The sequence below is a fragment of the Ptychodera flava genome, chromosome 8, assembly GCF_041260155.1.
Source record: "Ptychodera flava strain L36383 chromosome 8, AS_Pfla_20210202, whole genome shotgun sequence".
NCBI classification, from domain to species: Eukaryota; Metazoa; Hemichordata; class Enteropneusta; family Ptychoderidae; genus Ptychodera; species Ptychodera flava.
Window position 1 is genome coordinate 30203019 of NC_091935.1, and position 12364 is coordinate 30215382.

The 12364-nt window shown below is 39.6% G+C and overlaps 1 protein-coding gene across 2 annotated transcripts; it reads right to left on the reverse strand.

Moving 5' to 3' along the window:
- Nucleotides 1-214: 214 nt before the first annotated feature.
- On the reverse strand, nucleotides 215-11351 carry LOC139139020 (uncharacterized). 2 transcript variants are annotated; one of them, XM_070707709.1, is made up of 2 exons: nucleotides 11074-11351; nucleotides 215-3500 (listed from the first exon to the last, which is right to left on the reverse strand). In XM_070707709.1, the coding sequence occupies exon 2, from the start codon at nucleotides 3276-3278 to the stop codon at nucleotides 2457-2459; it is 822 nt and encodes a 273-aa protein (XP_070563810.1). In that variant the 5' UTR covers nucleotides 3279-3500; nucleotides 11074-11351; the 3' UTR covers nucleotides 215-2456. The 2 variants fall into 2 exon arrangements, with proteins under 2 accessions (XP_070563810.1, XP_070563811.1); XM_070707710.1 differs by lacking the exon at nucleotides 11074-11351 and adding an exon at nucleotides 4931-5004.
- Between the last annotated feature and the right edge of the window lie 1013 nt (nucleotides 11352-12364).

Here is a 12364-nt window from a genome sequence, read left to right on the forward strand (position 1 = left end):
TTTGCTCGGTGACCCTGTTTTTAATTCTTGACTGAAACGGGAACGGTTCAAGGTTTCCCTGAGAAAGTTTCAGCAAAAGTTTAAAATCTTCCAATTTAAAGGCGCTCACTATCTTAATCGATATGGGTATCCTCGCTACAAAAATGTAGATGGACATCACTTCTAAACAATCTTCCGATATTTTTTAATTCAGCACGAGCATCTCGTTGCGGAGTTAACGTTGTGCACACATAAATTTATTAATCTGGAAAATCGATCGACAAAGAATACAGAGAGGGTACAGTCAAACGAACAAATTGTGCTGAAGTAGGAAAAAAACAGACACGCCATTTGGTGAATATATGGGATGGACCATTAGATCTTTGGAGGGGTGGTCGGGTCAGTATTTCAGAAATGCTGATTTGCAAAATTTGAAAATTCAAACCTTTGAATATTTTTTTCGATTGTGCGCAGTATATATACAATATTTTCCCGTGAATATTTCTTTCAATCTCCGAGCTGAACCATACTGCACCCAAAAAAAAAAAAAAAATCCACCAATATGTACTCTGATGATTCTGCCGGCATTTTGACGTACCCCTCCTCAACTATAATGGTCCATCCCTAAATCACCGGGCTGGTCAAATTCTGAAAAGAATCGTACAACTTCACCAGATAAGAGAGTTCGTACATTTGAAAGACATATTTTAGTGCATAGAAGCACTAAGTAATATCCGTTCAGAAATTTGATTTCCAAGTCGTCAAAAAAAAAAAACGTTCATAAAAGGTGAGTTAATTCTTCAGAAATGCAAAAACCTGCAAAACTTTCCACGCTGCCATCCTAATTATGCGTCTCGTCTTAATTCTGAAGTTTCATGTTACCAAGGGCAAAAGTTTCACAGTTGGACACAAAAATTGTTAGTTTCAAACCACTGATATAGCATCCGAGCAGATGACGTCATACAGTAATTGAAGGTAAACTTCAAACATGTGACAATACCCATAGACAGTACAGCGTCTTCCCCCTCTGCTGTATACGCAAAAAACCATAGTCTTACATTGACCAAATAACTACCTATGTAAATTTTGTGCGCTCCTTCATTGGAAAATATTTGAAAAAACAATTTCCATGTTGTGTTATCACCTGTCATTGTATCACCGTCATAAATAAAAATTTAAAATTAAAATATATTAGCGGTTAATGTCACCACAATACTTGTAAGATTTTAAATTATTTTTAAAAACCGATATATACACACTTTCGCCTGCATTTTGTGCGCTTGCGAATTCCATATTGATTTGGCAGATAAAATGGCATATGAGTTAAAGGGTCTTTAGCTTCAACTCTCGATGTTTTTTTTTCACTATTTTCGTCTTTAATGTCAACTACAGTTTCTTGTTCTACTCCCTAAAACATGTTGAGACACACAGCTTGTCAACCCAGCTTGTACATGTGTAAACTGTGTTGTTATTGTTGACAAGGGAATTCTGGTCCGGACTAGAGTTCAAATGTAAACAACAACAGTGCAGTTTACGTGTATACACGCTGTGTTAGCAGGCTAAATGGTCGGTGTTTGCTTTGGACAGTGGAGAGAAGAGCAAGAACATGCGACCGACATACCAGAAAAAAGTGATAAAAAACATCGAAAGTAAAATGTACCCAGTGCTCGACGATCAGCTTGGCACGCATTCGCTCAATGATTGTAAATGATTGTAAGTTGTACCCACTCTAAAAAATCCTAAATTTGTACATTACAACACTTCTGCTGGAAAAAATCCTAACTTCTATGAAATTCGTCTGTGCTAAATTCGCAATACACTCTCTAGCTAATAATAAATCCTGTGATGACGCATGTATTGAAATATCCGATGCTTTTGTGAGTCACCACCTGTCGAGACTTCTGTAGGTTACTGTGTAAATTGACCCTTATACTACCGTAACCAGATGAAATTGTATGAAAATTCTTTTAAAATATTCGCAATTTGTGCGTGTGTCAGATCAAAGTTGACTCGCATTGCGAGTTGGTCGCAAAATCAGTAAAGCAAAGACTGTATATTGGTGAATATGTACGTCAGCAAGTCACGTTACTGCGTCTCATCCCAGCTCACCATATTACTCTTTGTAAGGCCACCTTCTACGTAAACATGTCCTGGATTTTTTGTAACATGTCACATTCAACCTTATCCACGGATCTGCAGTCGAACTTCAATTAATAATAGTCAATGTCAAGATCGATATGCATATTGTTGTTTGAAGCCCAGTTAAGTTTAGTTGGACTCAGATTTGTCGGTGTTTGGCTGAACGCGAACCGCTCACATCGCGCTAGTCAGAAGTACAGTCCCTCCACAAAGTGTCAAAAAATAGCATAGCCTCGTCGCATCGTATCGGAGTCTTCGCGGAATCGCCTCTCTTGTGACAGTACTGTCACCGATTGGCGGCGCCTATCATGAACAGTGAACCATGAACCAGGTCAAGGTTAGATGAGCGTGCAATGCTCCGCGGGAGCCTTCTTCAAAACATCCTGACGTTGATCATTGACAGTGTTGATGATTTGCGTCACTTTCATCGCCTCGTCCCTTATAATGAGCCGATACACAGCGTTAGGCTTAGCAGCGTGGTAGTACGCAAGTTCTTTGTCGTCCTCCATTTCGAAGTCTTTGTACGCGAGCCTTTGTTCCTTAATTTCGATACCTTCGTGTTCATATATTTTTGTCTTGATTTCTGATATCGTGGATTTGGCGTTGACCCGTAAGCAGTAAAATTTGTGCTTGTTTGTCCAGATAAATATGGGAAAGTGCCTGAAAACGACGTAGATGATGGAGTTTGCCGTTGCTTTGTAGTCCAACAGCGAGAGGTTGTTTTCCATAACTTGACCGTTGTACACAAACTCAACATGATTGCACGGGATTTCCGTAAGTTTCTCGTAAAGTTCTTTACATTCAAGTATGGTTTGCATAGGATCAACTTGAATGCACTTTTCTTCCTCGGCAAGACTCCTAAGTCGCAGTTTCATGGTACCCTGAGAGCCTCTGCCGGCATAGACTCGTACGCAACTGTCTTGGCTCGCTCCTAGGCTCATCAGGTTTGCTTCGCTTTTGACCCGGTGTCCGTCCATAGTCAGGAACTGATTGCAGCGCTCAACGCCTGTCTTTCGTTCCACCAATGCCTTGACATCGTCCGCAATTTTTCTATCGTTGACACTGAACTGGAATTCGTCTCCCCACTGGGTGACCACGTTCAAAGTCACAGGGAAAACAGCCGTGGCGGCCGTTTGCAGCGCCATGTCCTCGCACAGCATATTTTCCAGCGTGAATTATCCCTGTACGAAACGACAATGACGCAGTTAACTCGGCCAGCCCGGCTCAACGCGCACTTTCCCCACACTGTGCAGTTTGGTTTGTTGATGTATCGGTTTGCAAGACGATGACCCCAGTTCCAGTTACCTCGCGTGACTTTGTTTTTATGTAAGACGCCCTCTCTGGCGGTGACATCAGACGATAGGTATGTGGGTGTATATTACCTGAAAGAGATGACATCACTCACCGTAAGTTCATACATCTAAGTACAGAGCATGTAGATCCTATAACAAACAACGAACAGACAGCTCGACAATTTACAAAATTGCAAACAATCGTGAAATCCGTTATAGGGGTGTTAGCGCCAAAAGCAGCGTTTTAAATTCCGAAAGGCCAACTTGATCTGAAAACAAACAAGGGGACAAATGTTGTTACGTCTACTTATTGAAAATTCTAGGAAACACACCAAGATTGAATTAAAAACTCAGTTTCTAATGACATGTATTTGTATGAGACAACAAAGTTATATCCACTGTGACGCGGAAGTCTGTTTATTTTATTGGGATCGCCGGACTTTGAGCTTTATTTCTGCTTATCTTTTTCATAACAGTTATTTCCCCTTTTCCGTAGCAATTCTGTCTCGGTACTGATGTGAAGTAGTCGCCGTGGAGTTTGCGTTAATCATCGACCAACCACGCCAACATTATTTGTGTTTGTATCAGAATATGTAACCTCTTTTTGAAACCTTGCTAACTCCCGGACTATATTTTCGCTATGTTATGCATGCCACTTGTGCACATTAGAGCAATGGATATGCCACGGTTTGACCCTGAACGCGATTATTTTTTACCTTTTAAATATCGCTGTAATGGCAGATATTAAGCATAGCGTCAGCACTCAAATCAATTATCTCATACCAAATGCAATTCTGAATCATCGCTGCAGAAGAGATTTCATCAACACTGAAATTCGTCACGTCCCCAAGACTGAACGGATAATAACGTGTCACTGCCCGGATCCCCGTTGAGATCTTATACTGTGCGCACTTTTGAAGAAATGCGTTGTGCCCGAATCGTTCAAAGATTAACTACATAGCAGGGCAAAGGTACCAACAAAAATCAGTTTTCAACCAAAATCGAATGATTTTACAGTCGATCAAAAGTATGAGGTCTGTTGCAATGCCATCGGCGTCCTGTCAGCGCGCAATGTAGGCGACTCACAAAGTACCATAGAACTTGATGCAAACAATATCCCGATGCGTATTTCATACGAGACGAGATAAATTATAACCCAGATCATTATTTGAGATTAACTATAGCCTTTTACTTACATATATATATATATATATATATATATATATATATATATATATAAATATATATATGTAAATATATGTATATGTATATATGTGTGTATATACATATATATATACAGACACATATACACACATACAGACAGACAGACAGACAGACAGACAGACATACATATATACATATAATGAAGTATTTAACAAACAATATCCTGACGCACGGTTCATAAGAGATGAGACAAAATATCGATGAATGTTTGAAAAGTAGCACACCTTTAAAAAGAATCGAAGTATTCTGAGATCGCCTCAGACGGCGATGCCACAATGTGCTGAATGTGTACTCACAGGCTGTCTGCTAAAAGAGCCTCGGCATCTATCCCTCCTGTAATTGAATCGATTGAACTATTGCTGCCCGTAATGGCAAGCACCGAACGGCGTTTTCCTTTATACACAGCTATAGCTGGCACTACATGTAAGCTTGGAAGTACCGGCGTCAGTCAGCGCGATCCGGTTGACAAAACTGAATGAACAATTACCGTTTCAACGTACACATTGACAAGTCGTCTGTTAGTCCATAGACCCTCGTTTTTCTCGAGGGTCTATGGTTAGTCATCCGCAGAAATAAGCCTACGTGCGCATATCCGCGTCGCGTTACCGCACACACCGGACTCCGTCAGGTACATCAGTCAGGTGGTGTAAACGGAGCATACGTCGTAGGCTGACTTTCGTCATCGTCCGGGAGAATAGTGAGCGGAAAAGAACCGTATCGCTCTATCTTGATTGTTGAGGGTTGCGGCCAACCGTGCCTCACCGTTGCGTCATCCCTACGTGACCCAGAAGGGTTTCTGCCCACAGGAAGTACACTTTACAAGTTCTACTAATGCATTAGTAATTTACACATCATGTAAATTGCTGCCACGGGCTTTGCCGCGTGACAGACCGACGGTAGGGATAATAGGGATGCCCAGAAGGTGTAAGAAACCTCGATTTATGAAAACAAACGCTTTCTCAGTGCTTCATAATTATATTTTGTATCTCTTCATACGATTGTGACATCCACAAGACTGTATTTTATGTTGGCGGGATTTCTTGAACATTTCTCGTCGCTTCTATCGTTTGTGGATACAGTACCCACAAAAGATAAAAAGCCTATTTCGACATATAATATATACCGATATTCTATTAATTTGTGACAATCAAATAAAATTGTAAATCCAAGCTCTAACAATTGTTAGAGTTTGAACTGGACAAGTGTGCCATAGGAAAACTAAGATTCGAAACTAAATTTTGAAAAATGTTTTTTTTTTGTGAACTAGCTCATTATATATAAATAGTTTTATGGATTTTTATTTGTTTTATCGATTTTAAATGAAAACCCATTGTCGTTCTGAACTTGAAACTTCACAGGGTTTAGGGAAAATATGCTCTTTCAACAGTCTTTACAATCGCCAGACAATGGAATTCACGAAATACGAGGTTGTTGCACTTTTCGAAGTTGCGGATTAATGACCGACCCGCAAGTGCGAGCTTTTATCACTGGTATACAGCCTCTCACAAAATCAACTCAACTCCCACTTAAGACTGTATAGCCCGCCAGCTGGGGGTCGGGGGTCGAAAGAAAAAACTCGACAACATTCTGCATTCATTAAATAATTGGTCTAGTTGCAGTGAAGCATTTCAAACATCTAAACATTTAGGAATAGTCTCTTGAAAATGATCAACATCGTGTGTTTTTGAAAATAAAAATTCACGTGACTGGGTTTCCAAATAGCTGAGTCTTTCTCTGCAAGCTGCAGCCATGCCAAAAAGAAGAATATTTATCGTATTACTGCCACCTTCCGGTTATCGCCGGTCACTCATAACTTTTGCGAGAAGAGATAACATTTTATTTTGTCATTGTGCTTGTTTTATTAGGTATGAGATCGAAAGTTTTGCATATATTATCCTTTCTTGTGCAAAAAAGGAGACATTTTTGCTTTGTGTATATATACAACCATTAACGGTACAGTTTCTCTACTCTGTATGATGCAAACTATAGTGAGTATGAGAGAAAGTTACCACATATTTGAACACGGTTTACAGCAGTAACTAATTATTAGTAAATGTTCCCCCTCCTCATTCCAGTTGTTCGGAGTTCACTTGCGTATTGTGTTTCGGGTGAACTTACTGTGCCGTGCGCAAATGTACACTCAGGTAATTCTAAGGCAAAAATATTTTCATTTGTCATTAATTACACCGGCCATGCATCTCTTGCCAAGTATTCTACGGTTACATGTGACTCTATTGTCACGTTGTGCCATTCATAACAGGCCGCTACCAGACCATATGGTGCAGAGCCTTCAAAACATAAGACAGGTGGTCAAATTAATCGTGGCACAGCCCTGTTCTTCATTATAGGTCGAAGGGAAATACAGATCGACAACCGAACCATTCTAGAGAATAAGTTAGTGTAGTTTTGCTATGACGATACTCACAATGCATAATGTTGCGTCTTAAGTAGCGAGGAACTGAAAAATCGCCCATATCCCTGTTACACTTGCTTAATTCACACCCCGCGTTATTTTGAAATATCACTACTGCTGCCAACTGAATAGGAGCAGTGTTTTAGAATTTGCACTTATTCTTCATAAAGCCCTTATACCTGGCATAGTGATAGTAAGTTCACTTTTTTGCTTCAGGTGGAATGCGCCTGGGGACAGAAATTCAAACTCTTACATTTTTGCGATACTTACTGATCTTCCTTTTGTATAGGATCATTTTGAAGCTCTTGGAGAAAATAAAATTTTCATCGTCTGTTTCATCGAAACTCATGTTTTCTCATAAGAATAGAACACAGGGATGGAAGGTATTTCAAATTTCAAATATCAGTAAATTTTAAGATAATTTGTTTCCATAGTACCCAAATTTGCACGGGGGACTCCCGATTTTCATGCTTGATTTTTAAAGAAAATAGTTTTAAGTTTTCTTGAGTACAGTTTTAGCAAAAATCTGTTTCGATGCGCATACTACCTTAGAAACGTATCTTTTTGCTTCATCCGATTGTTGTCCGTTCGATGTTTTATTAGGAAATCTATACATCTGTTGCATACCATGGCATAATTGGTCTGTGTAATTAGAATAGTTTTTGCAAAAGGTAAAAAGTTACCTTGATAGCTCTGTTTTTTTTTAATTTCAATCACTTATTCTTAATTTAAATTAAATTTCCATAGCTCAGCTGTCTCATGCGCGGTGAATAAGACAAAATGTACGCACTATACCATGAGTTTATCGGCAACTTTTTACAAAGAAAGAGGAAAATGTGTTTGTCTCTGTGGTTTATGAGTGAATTATATGTACCTCTAAATAATGTTTATATTCAGCAAGGTCGGTTTTATTGTGCAGTGGTTTTACATGTAAACTGAACTGTATCTGATTTGTTGCACGCAAATGAAGGGTCCAAGAAATTCGCAAAAATGCAAAAGCCATTTATTTCAAGGTATACGCTGTTTGGATTTTCGCCAATCACCCCCTTCCCAACCAAACATGCCACACATACACTACATGTGACTCTGCAGTCACGTTGTTCTATTCGTAAAAGGTAAAGGACATCGGACCATACGACGTATGACCATCAAAAAAACGCCATGACGGATGTCCAAGTTAATAATTGCGAAAGCCGTGCGCTTCATTTTGGACAAAAAGGAAAATAGACCAATAGCCCAGTTATTATAGAAAACAATAATGTTAATTTTTTTATTGCGAATAAAATGAAAATTCGCCAACGTAACTTCTACACTGGTTGCAGTCACGCCCCTCGTTATTTCCATGTATTTGACTGACCTCCAACTCTATGGGCAGTGAGAAGCGCTTAAAACTCTACACTTTTCCTTCTACACTCGACCATAGATCTCATATTTTTGCTTTTTTTTGTCGAAAAGGAAACAAATATCCTGTCGCTACGTCCGGGCGCTCATTCGATGTTAAAGTTGCAATATGGATCAGAATTGACCTTCATATTTCGAAGATTTGACTTTATAGAAAAATCCATAACAATTTCATTTGCAGATTCGACCATTAACAGGAACACGGGGGTGGCTCTAATTCGAGTAAATTGATTTAATTACCGAATAAATTGCTGTTTTAGTACGTACCGTTTGCGAGAGTAAAGCACAAAATTTGAAACGTCATTTTTACTATTTGAATATGTACGCATGCGTATTTGGTGCATGGTAACGGTTTGCGAAATTGCAACTTCGTGTCAACATGCGTAGCTAGCCTTCCCACGGACAAGCGGTCAGGTCTCTGCCCGCGCCCTGCCTGGGTCTCTGCTGACTGATTCAGCCCAGTAAAATGGAAGAAATTAGCCAACAATGTCAGCAAAATAAACAACGTTTAGTCAGATCGAAAGATGGAACTAGAAAAAAGAGTGACACGCGACTAATGCACCACGTCGAGGAGGCAGACTGTGTCTACAGTTTCTCGCGAAAGCACCAACGTCGCCACCGTGTGATGACCAACTTCGCTAGCCAGCGGTGTTTCCTCGGGCAATTAACATCGACCTACCATCACCGTGTGGACCCCACGATTTGTAATGTGAACCGGGCAGTAGTCCCTCCGCAAGGAAATAACTTAGATCTGTTAGCATTCATTGATAAACTATATCCTTCAGGTCAAAAATGCATTTTTCGGAAACAAAGAAAAACTGCAGTTTCCATCATGGCATGGTCTCATTACGACACGACGCGTCGATCGGCGCGCTGACATGGCCATGCAAGACCTGACTGAGGGGCAAGGCAGTTGCCAAACTCTTGCAGTGGTGGATAAATATTATATAAATATATAAATAAATATAGCGTGCAGATACCTCGCCTTTTAACATGAAAAATGTAACATGCAACGTGGAGAGGATTTCGGAAACGCTGTCAGGCACGCGGTGAACACAACCAGATCGGTGTACGTGGTCTGGACGCTCGATCGATCGAACGTACACAGTAGGTGCACACTGCACTGCGTGTCACTGACATACATGTATATGGGTGAGAAAACGATCTTTTGTAGAGCTGTACTGTATCATATTGATATACTTATATTTCTGGAACATTGTGGTGCTACCAAAGTTAGGCAAACGCAAAATTTACATTGAATTATCATTATATAGGCCTATGTCAAGTTCTGTCATCGTGTCAACATCGCCCCTCCAACGTGCACTCTATTGAGACGTCATCACTCTTGGTGGTACTTGTCACGTGCACAGCAGAAAACGCCAATGTTTTTGTTTTGAAAGTTTGTTTACAAAACAGCTTTTCTAGGCGGCCGAAACGCATCAAAATGAACGTATTTGTATGCCAGGATTGGTAAGAGGCTTAGCTAAGAAGAGTACTTCAACGCAGTATGGTCTATTTGCTTTAGTTTTACGAAAAAAAATCGACAATTTTGATCCATATTGCAACGTTAAATGGAAAGTATACATACATCTGACCATACTTTGGTAAGAGTGTACTTCAAAGAGTGGAGTAGAGGTGGAACCTTTAGCGAAATTCACATAATGTTTAAACTTATGAAATATACTAATTGAGGATACTGATGTGGTCTCTGTGTTTAGAATGGTTTCTGGGAAATGGTAAAAATTTATGTTTTAAATGAAATTTTCGTAGTTCATTTGTCCCATGTTTGACTCTATCATCTGTTGGCTACAGCCGTGTACGTAAGCACGCTGAATAACCAAAAATATGGTACTCGCTACCTTTCTTTTGCAAACAAAGGGGTGATATTGTGGTTTGTCTCTGGGCGAATTTTGATGGTTATGAGTGGAATTCGTGCGCAGATAAATAAGTTTATAGCCAACGTGATCAGGGATATCTTATGGTAAGTGGTTCAGACTTAATTGTTTATATCTGAAGTATTAATTTAGAACACTCTGATGTGTTGTACGGAAATGAAGAATTAACGAATTGTACCAAAATGTACATATCAGAAATGTCAAGTGATAATGTTTTTGATTTCTCATCATTAATTCTAAACATACATGTGACTCTGGAGTCACGTTGTCTTTCTTATAATTTATATCTAGTAAGCACTGTAAAACCTTATGGTATAGGGTAGTATCAAAAAAAGCAACGGCAGATGTTTAAATTAATCGCGCCAGAAGCCAAAGTGGATTAAGTGGATTAAAGAGTAAATTTGATATATTTAGGAAAATTAGTCTTAGGGAATGTCATCAGTTTTGTATTTTGTTTTGGCGATATTGCCAATACAGCAAGCACTGAACGGGGCCATGTATTGTGAACCTAGTAATATAAAGAGTTACTTCCGCTGCACAGTTACGCCCCATGATATTTTTGTCGCCGGCTGACCGCCGATTCCATAGTCAAAGAACACGGTTTTAAGGTTTGCACGCATTCTTTTCCTGATCAGAGCCCACGATGGCTAAGCTTGGAATAGAAATAGGACGATTTCTCGATACATCCACGCGTCCATCTTATCGTTATGATTATTAAATATTTACTCACCTCAGACGTACCACGACCTAGTTAATATATTTCCAAGCTTGATGTCTAGTGACCGTGCTCTGGGAGGGACAGAAAACGGAAAAAAATCGTTCTTGTGCCCGTACAGAAAAAAATACCTTACTACGGTGAAACTGAGAAGGAACGGGGGTTGTATTGAGTCAAAACAATCTGTGCGTTTGATAAAGTCTGTGTCCGTAGAGGGGATATAATGAAGACTTGCAGTCGCAGCCGAATGGGTACCATCGGGTGGTGCCAGAGCAAGCCGCAGCGAGTCAACTGAAACGTTGAGTGCCAGCCCATCTATTTTATTTCACTGCCCGCATGTTGACGGACTCACGTGTGCGCATACGTAAATTGACAGGGAAGGGGTGAACAAAAAATAACCGACCGGGCGGGCCAGGTGTTGACGTCATGAACCACGTTGACCTTGGTATAGGACAACGTGACAGGGATAGAGAAATGTACATACGTATGTCCAAGTTCCAAGTTACGTAAAAAGTGTGTGATTCAGATGACTTTCAGCAACTCAAATTATATGAGGGTGACTTTCTTCTCTTCACAAAGAATATTAAGTAGGAAGTTTAGCGGTGCATATGATATTCGCACATTTTCCAATATCTATTTTCAATCAAAAGAAATATGATAAATATTTCTTTCAAGGAAAATGAAATAAAACACGAAAAAACAAACAAAAAAGGCAACGTCTTAGAAGTTTATAATGTAATGAGTAATGTCTTCAACATACAGAAAAGGCTCATTTCACCAGCTTGCATGTTGTCAAGAGTCATATGATGGGACAGATATGGGAACTTCACATTCTACTACAATGATATATCTTTGTCAACCTCCCTTTGTTTTAAATTTTACGTCGTACATGAGTTCCCTATTGTGTTCTACAGTTGACGTAACACTGCAATGAATTGTAGTTCGCAATAAGTTACTTCTTAAAATCATCACAATCGTCAAAGGAAAAGAACTGTTGTGAATATACATTTTGTGAAATATCCCTGTGTACATTAGGTTGATTAGCACAAAAATTGCAACATGTTAGAAGATTATGCTTTGGTGTAAAGTTATACACACCACGCATAAGTATAGCACTCCGTTCAACTGCTCATTATATATACATGGAAATGTGCAAATATTTGGAGAACTGGACGGCTATCTAATTTCACATGTACGAAGGACAGATCCGAAACCATATGCGAACTAAAATTAGTAAGATAGTTGATATCACATTGTAACAGGATGGAACTGAAACTAGCAGTTTGGCCGCTTTTCAAGTGAACTC

What these genes read in the sequence shown, in the direction of transcription:
- LOC139139020 (XM_070707709.1), bottom strand. Translation starts at nt 3,278, where the DNA reads ATGCTGTGCGAGGACATGGCGCTGCAAACGGCCGCCACGGCTGTTTTC.